The sequence below is a fragment of the Triturus cristatus genome, chromosome 3_1 (assembly GCF_964204655.1).
Source record: "Triturus cristatus chromosome 3_1, aTriCri1.1, whole genome shotgun sequence".
Classification (NCBI taxonomy): Eukaryota; Metazoa; Chordata; class Amphibia; order Caudata; family Salamandridae; genus Triturus; species Triturus cristatus.
This window is the reverse complement of record NC_140583.1, coordinates 58,172,736-58,187,425: the sequence shown is the minus strand read 5'-3', so window position 1 is coordinate 58,187,425 and position 14,690 is coordinate 58,172,736. Positions and strand designations below refer to the sequence as shown.

Genomic DNA, 14,690 nt, shown 5'->3' with positions numbered 1-14,690 from the left:
GCCGATCCCATGCCATTTGTTCTCCATCGTTAAATTTCCAAGATCAATGCCTCCCCCCACACATGTCCGGCTCACCTATCCTATCAACTGTTAATCCCTCCTGGAGGTTCAGACCCAGGCCTGAAAGACACGTTTTTAAAATTCCATAACTGATGTCACTCAAAGCTGCACACTGATTGGTGACATAGATGGGGGAGACCATAGGTGAACCTCAGAGGGGGGCTAATGGAGGGTACCAACAGAGAAACACAGAGCATCACTCTCCGCTCTCGCGTTTATCTCCCTTTGACAGCGTCATACCTATAAATGGTGCATCACATGCAGTGGGAGTGTGGTCCAGAGCTGTGAGGGGCTCTCTGCACCCCAATAACAGAAGATTTTTTAAATGTGCATCTTGGGAACAGGGGGGCTATTTTCCATGTTTGCATTAGGACCCATAACACCCTTGCTACGCCACTCATTGAGGAATTACATCACCATTTCTAACACGTCACTCCTCCCCCACCTTCTCCTCTTTTTCAGTTCTTCTTGTTCATTCTCCTGATTTTCCTGGCTGAGCTCTCCGCTGCCATCCTGGCTTTCGTCTTCAGAGACAATGTAAGTTAATTTCTTCTCTTCGGTTGTGTTGGCGATGTCCGTTCTTCCTGCCGAAAACCTTGGTTTACTTGCCTTAAAACCACAGAAAGCCTTTTAGAGGCACTCTGAGTTGTACAGCCTCTGTTAATTAACAACTCTGTGATTTTTAATATATGAACCTCACAAGCATGAACATCTGATGTGACCTGTGACTTGGGGGCTGTTCCTCCGCTGTGGCAAAGCAATATCGCCCCACTGGCAGAGCCAGCAGCTAAAAGATAACAAGCATTGGCATAGCCAATAGGTCTCGCCTTTGGGACCTTATAAGTGTTTAGCTATGCAACAGTTGCATAACTAAATACTTATAAGGTCCCAAAAGCGAGACCTATTGGCTATGCAAAGTGGCCGTGCGGCCGCGAAAGTGAAAGTAATCGCGGTAAAGCGCGGCGCCCGTGTACATGTACTGTAGCTCTAGGCAGGGGCGGTGGGTGAGATTTTCAAGTGGTGGGGCGCAAACGAATTAGCATACAGCACGGTAGCGAGCGAGCGCAGCGAGCGAGCCCGAACCCCAAAAGGGGGGTTTTGGGGGGTTACCCCCCCCCCCAAGACAATTTTGAAGAAAAATCGTGCATTTTCAAGCAAATTTGAGAAAGCAGGAAGGTTAATAAAGCAATTGTGAAAGTGCAGTTATTACATTAATAGATGGCATAACATAGGTAGCTGCTTATTCAGTATTACCACAGAGCTTCATACATTCTGTCCTATTATGCTCAGGTGCTGAATTCAGACTATAAGACTCATGGAAAAGATAACAATATTATTGTGACGTATTTTTGTCTGCCACTGCTTTTGGTTTGTAAAACAGTTAGTAATTTTACCAAGAAAGTACCAGAACTTGCTGGAGCAAACAAGTACTAGGGATAATAAGTACTTATACTTCTATATTTCCATTTCAAGCAATACATGCGGCTGAGTGCCATGACACATTTATTCCGAGCTGGACAGATACCATATTGTGCTGCAAATTGCTGGCTTAGAGGCAAAAGTCTGGTAAAGTTCTCATTACGTACTGGATATCTAGAGAAGCCTTCCCAAAGCAACTTTGTGATACTTATCCAGCTAAGTCCAAGTTTGTGCTGGTAAAAATGTAAAGAATCTTTAAGTTTAAAATATTGATGCCCTTCTAAAGGTAAATCATGGAAATTGTGCACAGGCAAGCCCGGATAGGCTGAGCTACAGCTGAAGAAACTCGGTTTTGAATTTTTCATAGAACCTAATACCAGGAAAAACATAGGAGGAGGGAATCTGCACAGGAGAAGGAAGCCATGATCTATGCAGTGCAGTGCTTTGCAATGCATTGGCCATAGAATGTCATTACGTGATCTGTGGCTCAAGGCTGCAAAAAGATGTTCACCCATTTATTAATAGATGCGCTGATCCACTTTTTAGACATAATCTGCTGAAAAGGAGCCCACAAAGTCCCTGGGAAGGATTAACTGAGAGCGGTGTTACGGGATAATCAGGAATAGGACTCACCGCGGCTGGTCCTCTGTCACTCACTAGCTGTCACCAACTCACTCACTTTCATTCACACACATATGCTTACACATACACTGCCGCCTCACATAAACACACTGCCCCCAGCACATACACAACATGCATTTAAACCATATTTACTAATCGCATCTGCCACTAAAGGTTTCGGTCCAGCTAAGTATGCGCCATTTTTTTTTATTTCACTAATAGCGAATAGTAAAATAGTGTTCCGTTAGTATGATGAAAAACGGATGGAAAATAAAGAATGCGGTGCCACCCCGGTGTTCTTGGCACTATTTTTGCCAGCTCTGAGACCACTGACTGATGTCTATGATAATGAGAGATCAACGTTTTAGGTAGGCTTTAATTCAAAATTACAAAGCAAGTTTGGCATCTTTAAAATGCAAGCATTTCTTTGCATGAAAACGGTCACAATAACCAATACGTGGATTTGTTGCATTGTAAATTACCTGTAGTTACTTTCAGTATCGTAATACATACCAAACTGTGTATCAACATTAAGGAGTCGTGCAACTTTCGATTGAATTTAACTCAATCCCTACAAATGTGTGTTTACAAGCACCTGGTGGGGGACTGCATTAAAAATTAATCTCACAGATCTTTATTTGTGAGGTGTCCATAGACCGTTAGGAGCTATACGTGATCGCTCTATTTTAAAGTAAAGGACTGAGTGACGCGGAGAGCGCCCATCTGTGCTCCTCTTACCACAGGGCGCGTTGAGGCTCCTGCCCCGCCTCGCCCCTCGGTGTCCAGCAGCAGAGGAAATGTCACTCGGTCTTCAAGGCGCTGTTGGGCTCCCTGTAGGGACTGCGGCCGCACAGAGGCACGGGAAGGAGAAGGCGGGGCCCTCTCCCCTTTCTTCTTTCCTTTCCCTCCCGCCGCCTCTCTTCTGCGTGTTTTCTCCCTTCTCTTACCCTGTTTTACTCGCTCGTCTACCATGTTCTTCTCTGACCTCCGACACCTGTCTTTTCTCCCTTTATCAGCTTAAATCTGACACCCCACCCAATACCTTTGACAAGCGGTTCTTATTTTTTTTCTCAACCCCAACCTTTCCTTCCTTTCTTTAACTGTTTCTCCCTCTAACATTTCCCCTCCCTTTTTCATCCCCCCCCCACACCCGTGCATTCGCCTCAACTCTCCCGGCGACGGTGCACCACTACCTCTCAGGCGCCCCCACCCCTCACTTCACCTTCCTCCTGTTCTCTCTTCCATGTGCCTCTGTTGCCCCCTCACCCCCAAACGTACTCGCCAGGTGAACAGGTTATCCCCGCCCGACCCGTTCAGTGTGACACAGTTCTCCAAACAGTCAGTGGCAATACAAATCTGCAACTTAGGCAAATATTGCAAGTGATTCGGAGGCCCATGCAATAATCAGGAGACTGCAAGGTATGTATATATGTGGCGTACGCTTACAAATGCACTTACAATTGAAATGTAAATTGAAAAATAGATATCCACTCGGGTGGCCATTTTACTAGACATGGTTTTCAAATAACAACACTTTCATTTGTGCCATTGCATTTTTTAATTATTATTTTTAAGAGGAAGATAAGAATAATTCTTCACTTAACCAAGCATTTAAAATAACATATTAAGTAAAGTGAAGTAGTTCCAAACTCACCTGGCAACACGAGCAGGAGCAGCAGCCAGCCAGTACCACACAGTGTACACCGCCACGAGGTGTGTGTGGCGCGGTGACGACGGACTGCCAGTGCGCACCTGCTAACGATGATGGCCAATCACTGTTCGCATAAGCCACAGTGATTGGCCATACCTTGCGTGGCACCCAATGCCTGGTTTGCAGGCTGCGCGGTGTCTCTCAGCCAATCAAGAAGATGCTGCAACATTAGCAGCGCCTGAATTGGCTACAGCACCGTGGGCACAGATAGGGCTCGCCCATAGGAGAGACCGGGGGCTGCTGCATGAAGCAACCCTCGGCCTCTCGGGTCCCCCTCCCTCGCTCTCCTAGCCAGTAGTGGCTGACTGGCTGACAGTGCGCATGTTTGGGTTGGTCACAACCCAAACTCGAGTATGCGCATACGCGCCGCTGGCCTTCAGTGTGTGCACTGTCACTCAAACGGAGCGCTCGCCCCCGGCCCCACCCCCTTCATCGGCCGGTCCCACGCTATTGTCAGAACGTAAGGAAAACTGCGTCACTGCTAGCATACGTGAGCACTGAGCAGCCGCGGGTCCAAGTGGCTGGTGGGGCTACGCCCCTACGCCCCAATGGACGCACCGCGGCTGGCTCTAGGCTGTCCTGGTAGCACTTTTTGGAGCCCTCTCAATAAGTCTCGCCCGCCAGCGCATGCGCTGGGTCAGGCGAGACTTAAAAAGATATATGACTATTGTTTTATTTTTAAGCAGCTGGCTAAGCCAGCGTGTGTGGGGAGGGGAGGAGGCGGGGCATGGGATGGGGGTCGGAGGAGTGCTATGTGCACCCTCTAAGTGCACATGTGTATTTGGCCGGCCATTTCCGGACGACCAAAACACACACGTGAGAAGCCCCACAGACTCCCTGGTCTGAGCGGGGCATCTTTCTAGGCTGCTCAGGCCAAACGCTGCTCTGCAGCGGAGGGAGTGGCCATGGAGTCTGGTGCAGCCCCAGTGCCTGCTGGGACAAGAATAAGCACCCAGCACGATGTGGGACTCAGCCGTCAATTTACTTCAAAACTACCTTTTGTATGTGGCGTCCGCCACTGCTGTGACTTTGAGTCCGCGCTCTAAAGCAGGCCTAATGCAACATGAGGGAGAGATCTGCAATCTGTTTGGTTGATGTTGAGAATATTTATGGGGCCGTGGGTACTGTGCATGCCCTCTGTGGAGCTGTCAGTCTACCCGGCTCGCGGTTTCATTGGCCGGTGGGTGTCTGAAGCTACTCTGTGGATATTTTGGCTTTGTCTTCTAATCTGCACATCAACCAAACAAATGGCAGATCTCTCACGCTCCTCCAAAAGGTAGAGGGGCGGGGGAGGGGGTGGCGCACAAGAGGGGGATAAATCCCTCGAGTGGCACAAGAGGGGGGCACGGGGATTGGCCTGATACGCAACACAATGTGAAGGCCATCATGGAAGTATTTAAAAAAAACATGTAACACGCCAAGTTGCCCGCCGTGTGTCCTTTTTACACATTGTGACCGTCATCTTATATGCAAAAGAAACAGTGAAAGATGGCTGGATGTCGGTTTTGCTTTTCCCATGTTTGCATTGAAAATCTGGCAACGAAAATACTTAGGGCAAATTAACATTGTCAAAAATTAGACCTATTGGGTTTTACCAGTGCTTGTTGAATAAGATGGGAGTTACAGACTTGATGCCTGTTTATATTCTGTCACTGGCACCGCCTGTACTACCACTCAGGCCATGGGTTAAATACCAGTGCCTGGGGGGGCATCCATCAGTAGCAGGCGGTCCTCGTGCCCCAACACCTTGTGAGAGTCCATGCTCCTCTGGCGCCATCACTCAGAAGTCTAATTTCTCCTGTTTCCAGCTGTCCAGGGATTTCTTCACCAAAGAGGTGAAGAAGCACTACCAGGGGAGCAACAGCAGCCAGATCTTCTCCTCCACGTGGAACTCCGTCATGACCACGGTGAGTGTGTGCGCACGCGCAGCACCCCTCTAGATATTGAGCGCCACTATGATCACGGTGAGAGAGTCTGCACATGAACCATCCTTCTCTAAATATTAAACTCCGGCATGACCACAGTGAGTGAGTGCGCATGCGCAGCACCCTTCACTAGATATTGAACTCCATCCTGATCACAGTGAGTGTGCATGTGCAGCACCCTTCTCTAGATATTGAAAGCCACCATGATCACGGTGAGTGAGTGCGCATGCGCAGCACCCTTCTTTAGATATTTAAGTCCATCCTGATCACAGTGAGTGTGTGCGCACGCGCAGCACCCCTCTAGATATTGAGCGCCACTATGATCACGGTGAGAGAGTCTGCACATGAACCATCCTTCTCTAAATATTAAACTCCGGCATGACCACAGTGAGTGAGTGCGCATGCGCAGCACCCTTCTCTAGATATTGAACTCCATCCTGATCACAGTGAGTGGGCATGTGCAGCACCCTTCTCTAGATATTGAACTCCATCCTGATCACGGTGAGTGAGTGCACATGTGCAGCAACCTTCTTTAGACATTTAAGTCCATCCTGATCACAGTGAGTGAAAGTGAATGTGCAACACCCTTGTCTAGATATTGAACTCCGTCATGATCACGGTGAGTGACTATGCATGTGTAGCACCCTTCTCTAGATTTTGAAAGCCACCATGATCACAGTGAGTGAGTGTGCACAGGCAGCACCCTTCTCTAGATACTGAGCTCCGTAATGATCACGGTGAGTGAGTGCTTATGTGCATAAACTTCTTAAGATATTGAACTCTGTCGTGATCATGGTGAGTGAGTATGCATGTGTTGCACCCTTCTGTAGATACTGAACGTCTCCATAAACACGGTGAGTGAGTGTGCATGTACAGCGCCTTTCTTTAGAAATTAAACCCCACCATGATCTCGGTGAGTGAGCGCTCACGGGCAGCATCCTGCCATAGATATTGAACTCCACCATGATCATGGTGAGTCAGTGCGTACACACAGCACGCTTCTATAGATATTGAATCCAGTCATGATAACGGTGAGTGCCTGCGAATGTGAAAAACCCTTCTCTAGATATTGAGCTCTGTCATGACCATGGTGAGTGAGTGCGCATGTACAGCACCCTTCTGTAGATATTGAACTCCACCATGATCACAGTGAGGGAGTGCGAATGAACAGCAGCCTTCTCTAGATACTTAACTCCACTATGATCACGGTGAGTGAGTTTGTGCAGCACCCTTCTTCAGATATTGAACTCCACCATGACCATGGTGAGTAAGTACGCATGTGCAGCACCCTTCTCTAGATACTGATGTCCAGCATGATCACGGTGAGTGAGTGCGCATGTGCAGCACCTTTCTCTAGATATTGAAGTCCAGCATGATCATGATGAGTGAGTGCACATGTGCAGCACCCTTCCCTAGATATAAACTCCATCATGATCACGGTGAGTGAGTGCAAATGAACAGCAGCCTTCTCTAGATACTGAACTCCACTATTATCACAATGAGTGAGTGTGAATGAACAGCAGCCTTCTTTAGATACTGAACTCCACTATGATCATGGTGAGTGAGTGCGCATATGCAGAACGTTTCTCTAGATATTGAACTTCACTATGATCACGGTGAGTGAGTGCGGCTGGTCAGCACCTTTCTTTAGATATTGAACTGCACTATGACAATGGTAAGTGAATGCACATGTACAGCACCCTTTTACAGGTATTGAATTCCATCATGATAACGATTCGTGAGTGCACATGTACAGCACCCATCTCCAGATATTGAATTCCATCATGATCACAGTGAGTGAGTGCGCATGTGCAGCATCATTCTCTAGATATTGAACTCCACCATGATCACTGTGAGTGAGTGCGCATGTGCAGCACCATTCTCTAGATATTGAACTCCACCATGATCACGGTGAGTGAGTGCGCATGTACAGCACCCTTCTCTAGATACTGAACTCCACCATGATCACGGGGAGTGAGTGCGCATGTGCAGCACCCTTCTCTAGATATTGAACTCCACCATGATCACGGTGAGTGAGTGTGCATGTGCAGCACCCTCCTCTAGATTTTGAACTCCACTAGCACCTTTCTCTAGATATTGGAGTCCAGCATGATCACGGTGAGTGAGTGCGCATGTGCAGCACCCTTCTCTAGATATTGAACTCCACTTTGATCATGGTGAGTGAGTGTTCATGTGAAGCACCCTTCCCTAGATATTGAACTCCAGCATGATCACGGTGAGTGAGTGCGAATGAACAGCAGCCTTCTCTAGATTTTGAACTCCACTAGCACCGTTCTCTAGATAGTGAACTCCACCATGATCACGGTGAGTGTGTGCGCACGGTGAGTGAGTGCGAATGTGCAGCACCCTTCCCTAGATATTGAACTCCATCATGATCATGGTGAGTGAGTGCACATGTGCAGCACCCTTCCCTAGATATTGAACTCCACCATGATCACGGTGAGTGAGCGCGCATGTGCAGCACCCTTCCCTAGATATTGAACTGCACCATGATCACGTTGAGTGAGTGCGCATGTGTAGCACCCTTCCCTAGATAGTGAACTCCACCATGATCACGGTGAGTGCGTGCGCACGGTGAGTGAGTGCGAATGTGCAGCACCCATCTCTGGATATTGGAGTCCAGCATGATCACGGTGAGTGAGCGCGCATGTACAGCACCCTTTCCTAGATATTGAACTCCACCATGATCACAATGAGTGAGCGCGCATGTGCAGCACCCTTCCCTAGATATTGAACTCCACCATGATCACGGTGAGTAAGTGTGCATGTGCAGCACCATTCTCTAGATATTGAACTCCAGCACGATCACGGTGAGTGAGTGCAAATGTGCAGCACCCTTCTCTAATTTTGAACTCCACCATGATCACGGTGAGTGAGTGCGCATGTGCAGCACTCTCCCCTAGATATTGAACTCTACCATGATCATGGTGAGTGAGCGCGCATGTACAGCACCCTTCTCTAGATATTGGAGTCCAGCACGATCACAGTGAGTGAGTGCGCATGTGCAGCACCCTTCCCTAGATAGTGAACTCCACCATGATCATGGTGAGTGAGTGCACACGGTGAGTGAGTACAAATGTGCAGCACCCTTCTCTAGATATTGGAGTCCAGCATGATCACAGTGAGTGAGCGTTCATGTGCAGCACCCTTTCCTAGATATTGAACTCCACCATGATCACAGTGAGTGAGCGCGCATGTGCAGCACCCTTCCCTAGATATTGAACTCCACCATGATCACGGTGAGTGAGTGCGCATGTGCAGCACCATTCTCTAGATATTGAACTCCAGCACGATCACGGTGAGTGAGTGCGAATGTGCAGCACCCTTCTCTAGAAATTGGAGTCCAGCATGATCACGGTGAGTGAGTGCGAATGTGCAGCACCCTTCTCTAGATATTGGAGTCCAGCATGTTCACGGGGAGTGAGCGCGAATGTGCAGCACCCTTTTCTAGATATTGGAGTCCAGCACGATCACAGTGAGTGAGTGCACATGTGCAGCACCCTTCTCTAGATAATGAACTCCACGGTGAGTGAGTGTGCATGTGCAGCACCCTTCTCTAGACATTGAACTCCACCATGATCACGGTGAGTGAGTGCGCATGTGCAGCACCCTTCTCTAGATATTGGAGTCCAACATGATCACGGTGAGTGAGTGCGAATGTGCAGCACCCTTTTCTGGATATTGGAGTCCAGCATGATCACGGAGAGTGAGCGCGCATGTGCAGCACCCTTTCCTAGATATTGGAGTCCAGCATGTTCACGGGGAGTGAGCGCGAATGTGCAGCACCCTTTTCTAGATATTGGAGTCCAGCACGATCACAGTGAGTGAGTGCACATGTGCAGCACCCTTCTCTAGATAATGAACTCCACGGTGAGTGAGTGCGCATGTACAGCACCCTTCTCTAGATACTGAACTCCACCATGATCACGGGGAGTGAGTGCGCATGTGCAGCACCCTTCTCTAGATATTGAACTCCACCATGATCACGGTGAGTGAGTGTGCATGTGCAGCACCCTCCTCTAGATTTTGAACTCCACTAGCACCTTTCTCTAGATATTGGAGTCCAGCATGATCACGGTGAGTGAGTGCGCATGTGCAGCACCCTTCTCTAGATATTGAACTCCACTTTGATCATGGTGAGTGAGTGTTCATGTGAAGCACCCTTCCCTAGATATTGAACTCCAGCATGATCACGGTGAGTGAGTGCGAATGAACAGCAGCCTTCTCTAGATTTTGAACTCCACTAGCACCGTTCTCTAGATAGTGAACTCCACCATGATCACGGTGAGTGTGTGCGCACGGTGAGTGAGTGCGAATGTGCAGCACCCTTCCCTAGATATTGAACTCCATCATGATCATGGTGAGTGAGTGCACATGTGCAGCACCCTTCCCTAGATATTGAACTCCACCATGATCACGGTGAGTGAGCGCGCATGTGCAGCACCCTTCCCTAGATATTGAACTGCACCATGATCACGTTGAGTGAGTGCGCATGTGTAGCACCCTTCCCTAGATAGTGAACTCCACCATGATCACGGTGAGGGCGTGCGCACGGTGAGTGAGTGCGAATGTGCAGCACCCATCTCTGGATATTGGAGTCCAGCATGATCACGGTGAGTGAGCGCGCATGTACAGCACCCTTTCCTAGATATTGAACTCCACCATGATCACAATGAGTGAGCGCGCATGTGCAGCACCCTTCCCTAGATATTGAACTCCACCATGATCACGGTGAGTAAGTGTGCATGTGCAGCACCATTCTCTAGATATTGAACTCCAGCACGATCACGGTGAGTGAGTGCAAATGTGCAGCACCCTTCTCTAATTTTGAACTCCACCATGATCACGGTGAGTGAGTGCGCATGTGCAGCACTCTCCCCTAGATATTGAACTCTACCATGATCATGGTGAGTGAGCGCGCATGTACAGCACCCTTCTCTAGATATTGGAGTCCAGCACGATCACAGTGAGTGAGTGCGCATGTGCAGCACCCTTCCCTAGATAGTGAACTCCACCATGATCATGGTGAGTGAGTGCACACGGTGAGTGAGTACAAATGTGCAGCACCCTTCTCTAGATATTGGAGTCCAGCATGATCACAGTGAGTGAGCGTTCATGTGCAGCACCCTTTCCTAGATATTGAACTCCACCATGATCACAGTGAGTGAGCGCGCATGTGCAGCACCCTTCCCTAGATATTGAACTCCACCATGATCACGGTGAGTGAGTGCGCATGTGCAGCACCATTCTCTAGATATTGAACTCCAGCACGATCGCGGTGAGTGAGTGCGAATGTGCAGCACCCTTCTCTAGAAATTGGAGTCCAGCATGATCACGGTGAGTGAGTGCGAATGTGCAGCACCCTTCTCTAGATATTGGAGTCCAGCATGTTCACGGGGAGTGAGCGCGAATGTGCAGCACCCTTTTCTAGATATTGGAGTCCAGCACGATCACAGTGAGTGAGTGCACATGTGCAGCACCCTTCTCTAGATAATGAACTCCACGGTGAGTGAGTGTGCATGTGCAGCACCCTTCTCTAGACATTGAACTCCACCATGATCACGGTGAGTGAGTGCGCATGTGCAGCACCCTTCTCTAGATATTGGAGTCCAACATGATCACGGTGAGTGAGTGCGAATGTGCAGCACCCTTTTCTGGATATTGGAGTCCAGCATGATCACGGAGAGTGAGCGCGCATGTGCAGCACCCTTTCCTAGATATTGAACTCCACCATGATCACAATGAGTGAGCGCGCATGTGCAGCACCCTTCCCTAGATATTGAACTCCACCATGATCACGGTGAGTGAGTGCAAATGTGCAGCACCCTTCTCTAATTTTGAACTCCACCATGATCACGGTGTGTGAGTGCGCATGTGCAGCACCCTTCTCTAGATATTGGAGTCCAGCACGATCACAGTGAATGAGTGCACATGTGCAGCACCCTTCTCTAGATAATGAACTCCACGGTGAGTGAGTGTGCATGTGCAGCACCCTTCTCTAGATATTGAAGTCCAGCATGATCACTGTGAGTGAGTGCATATGTGCAGCACCCTTCTCTAGATATTGAACTCCGCCATGATCACGGTGAGTGAGTGCGCATGTGCAGCACCCTTCTCTAGATATTGGAGTCCAGCATAATCACGGGGAGTGAGCGCGAATGTGCAGCACCCTTCCCTAGATATTGGAGTCCAGCACGATCACAGTGAGTGAGTGCGCATGTGCAGCACCCTTCTCTAGATAATGAACTCCACGGTGAGTGAGTGTGCATGTGCAGCACCCTTCTCTAGATATTGAACTCCACCATGATCACGGTGAGTGAGTGCGTAGGGAAGTTAAAAGATTAAGAACCACTTCTCTCGATAGCTTGTGTGAAAAAGTTCTGCATCAGCCGTTGCAATTCTGGGCAGGATCATTTAAAGAGGCTCATGCTGTGTATACAAGCGCCACCTACAGCATCAGTCCGGCATTGTTCACATAGATTATGATAAACCGCTCTTTTGCTGTTTATATAAAGTATTAGAACTTGGTAAAAAGCAGCGAGGCCGGCCATGATCCACCTACACATTTCAAAGAGGGATGTATGGACCTGCAGTGTTTGATGAACCATGTACAGCTGTGCATTGTATAAATAGCACGTTGCTGTCTTCGCAAGGCACTCGTCTCCTTGCTGTCTCTTCTCGAGTCATGCGCACTCCGATTTAGAAAGCCTTGAACTCTCAGCCAATCTTTCTCTGGAAACTATGGCGTGCTCTTCCGGGACACGTCCGACAGCCACCTCCGCCTCCAGCCCCACCTTCCAGAGGGACCTCAAACAGCACGCTTTTAGTGAAAACGTATGTAACCTGCATCAGTTGCCCGATTCTGGGCGGCGTAAAGTGTCTCCCATTGTAGAAGTCTCCCGCCTGTATTACTGTGCTGTTAATAGCACTCACTGTGTAAATCGTCTTATTTGCAAATGTGCTGTGTATCACTGCACCACGATGCAAACCTCACTGCTTTACGTCTGGGAGCATGTCCTCGTGCCAGCTCTACACTGTGATGGTTCTTCTGTACTGCTGGCCCACAGTCCGCTGCCCTCGCCAGCCTGTCTACCTGCTGCCCTCTGTGCCTCCCCTGCTTGTTTCCTCCTTTGTTTTGCCTTTTCTGTTTGTTTTTCTACCCTCTGTTTTGCCTTTTTCTGCCCTCTGTTTTGCCATTTCTGCTAGTTTTTCTGCCCTCTGGCCTTTTCTGCTCGTTTTTCTGCCCTCTGTTTAGCCATTTCTGCCCTCTGTTTAGCCTTTTCTGCCCTCTGTTTTGCCTTTTCTGCCCTCTGTTTAGCCATTTCCGCTCGTTTTCTGTTCTGCCCTCTGGCCTTTCTGCTCGTTTTTCTGCCCTCTGTTTTGCCTTTTCTGCCCTCTGTTTTGCCTTTTCTGCCCTCTGTTTAGCCATTTCCGCTAGTTTTTCTTCCCACTGGCCTTTCTGCTCGTTTTTCTGCCCTCTGTCCTTTCTGCTCGTTTTTCTGCCCTATGTTTTCCCATTCCTGCTCCTTTCTCTCCCGCCTGTTTTGACTTTCCTGCTCGCTTGTTTTTCTGCCCTCTGTTTTGCCTTTTCTGCTAGTTTTTCTGCCCTCTGTTTTGCCATTTCTGCTAGTTTTTTTGCCCTCTGGCCTTCTGCTCGTTTTTCTGCCCTCTGTTTTCCCTTTCCTGCTCCTTTCGCTCCCGTCTGTTTTGCCTTTTCTGCCCTCTGTTTGACCTTCCTGCCCGCTTGTTTTTCTGCCCTCTCTTTTGCCCTCTTCTGCTTGTTTTTTCACTCGTCCCGACGTTTCCTCAAGACTTGGCTTTCCGTTGAAGACCTCACGTGCTGATTGATTGATCGGCTGCTCAGGGTTTTGCTGCGCTATATTAAGATGTGTAAAATGGTGAATTAAGAGGCGGTAGGGAAGCGTCGTAAGTAGCATCCTTCCTGTTTTTCTCCTCCCTAGTTCGAGTGCTGCGGGGTGAACGGGCCACAGGACTTCGAGGACGCCTTGTACTTTACCATGCTCTACCCCGGGGACATCGTGCCGGAGGACTGCTGCCGCCGGACGTCCCCGTCGCGGAGCGCAGAGTTCCTCAGCAGGGAGGGATGTCTGATGGGGAGCGAGAGCTACCAGAATACAGAGGTAAGGCGCCTGCGGGGCGGGGCCAGGCGCTGCCTAGGCGGAGTCTGCAACTGCCGCATCCATGGAGGTCTGATGTGTGGGGTCAGTAAAGGGGTTAATGACTCTACTTGTATTGGTTGTAGCGCCTCGTGTTGTCCTGCACACATTAGCACTGATGTGGGACTAGAGAAAAGCAGAAGGCAGTTTACTACCTGTCCCTGGTGCTGTTTTTCGTTCAATGAAATTTGAAAGCGAAAAGTACTTTTCTGCGATTCACCCTCTGCTGATGGAATTTGTCTTTGCTCCAAACACCTCATCCTGTCTATCTGTATCATGGGAACTAACTACACATTGTTGCTGATCTCCCATAGGCATCTTTGCACTGCTCGAATGTGCTAAAAATCAATGTATTGGTCATGTCCTGCCATCTAGTGGTTGGGTGAGAGAAGTTCACCTCCTTGTTATTTCTGCTCTGTCGTTCAGCTGCTGAACGAGGCGCAGAGTTGGGCGAGCCTGGGACAGGCTTTAAAACAATGTTCCGTGGTTGTCATTATTTTAAGGTGCATGAGAATGTGTACTATTAATGAGGATTTCGCGGTTCCCCACAGGCAGTTTGAGAGTAGCTACTTTAAGTTTTGCCAGAACCAATGCATCAATATGTGACCTTCGCCCCTTGTGAAAAACACCATCATTAAATCAGGTAGCGGGTATTTTTTGTAATTTTTTTTTTTTACAGTCCACCTATAGAATAGCGCCTGGTTTAACAGTATGCAGCCTAAAAAGGCAAAATAATAAATTCCTTATTTGTGACAC

The 14,690-nt window shown here is 48.8% G+C and overlaps 1 protein-coding gene across 4 annotated transcripts in view; it reads left to right on the top strand.

Moving 5' to 3' along the window:
- The window catches only part of TSPAN18 (tetraspanin 18), a 334,803-nt gene that overhangs the window by 306,301 nt on the left and 13,812 nt on the right, over positions 1–14,690 (top strand). For 2 of the 4 annotated variants that reach the window (XM_085643447.1, XM_085643448.1), the window contains 3 exons: positions 523–597; positions 5,620–5,718; positions 13,719–13,898. In XM_085643447.1, coding sequence (XP_085499573.1) covers positions 523–597; positions 5,620–5,718; positions 13,719–13,898 — 354 coding nt within the window. The remainder of the gene's footprint in view (positions 1–522; positions 598–5,619; positions 5,719–13,718; positions 13,899–14,690) is intronic. The other 2 variants (XM_085643449.1, XM_085643450.1) reach the window with 1 other exon arrangement.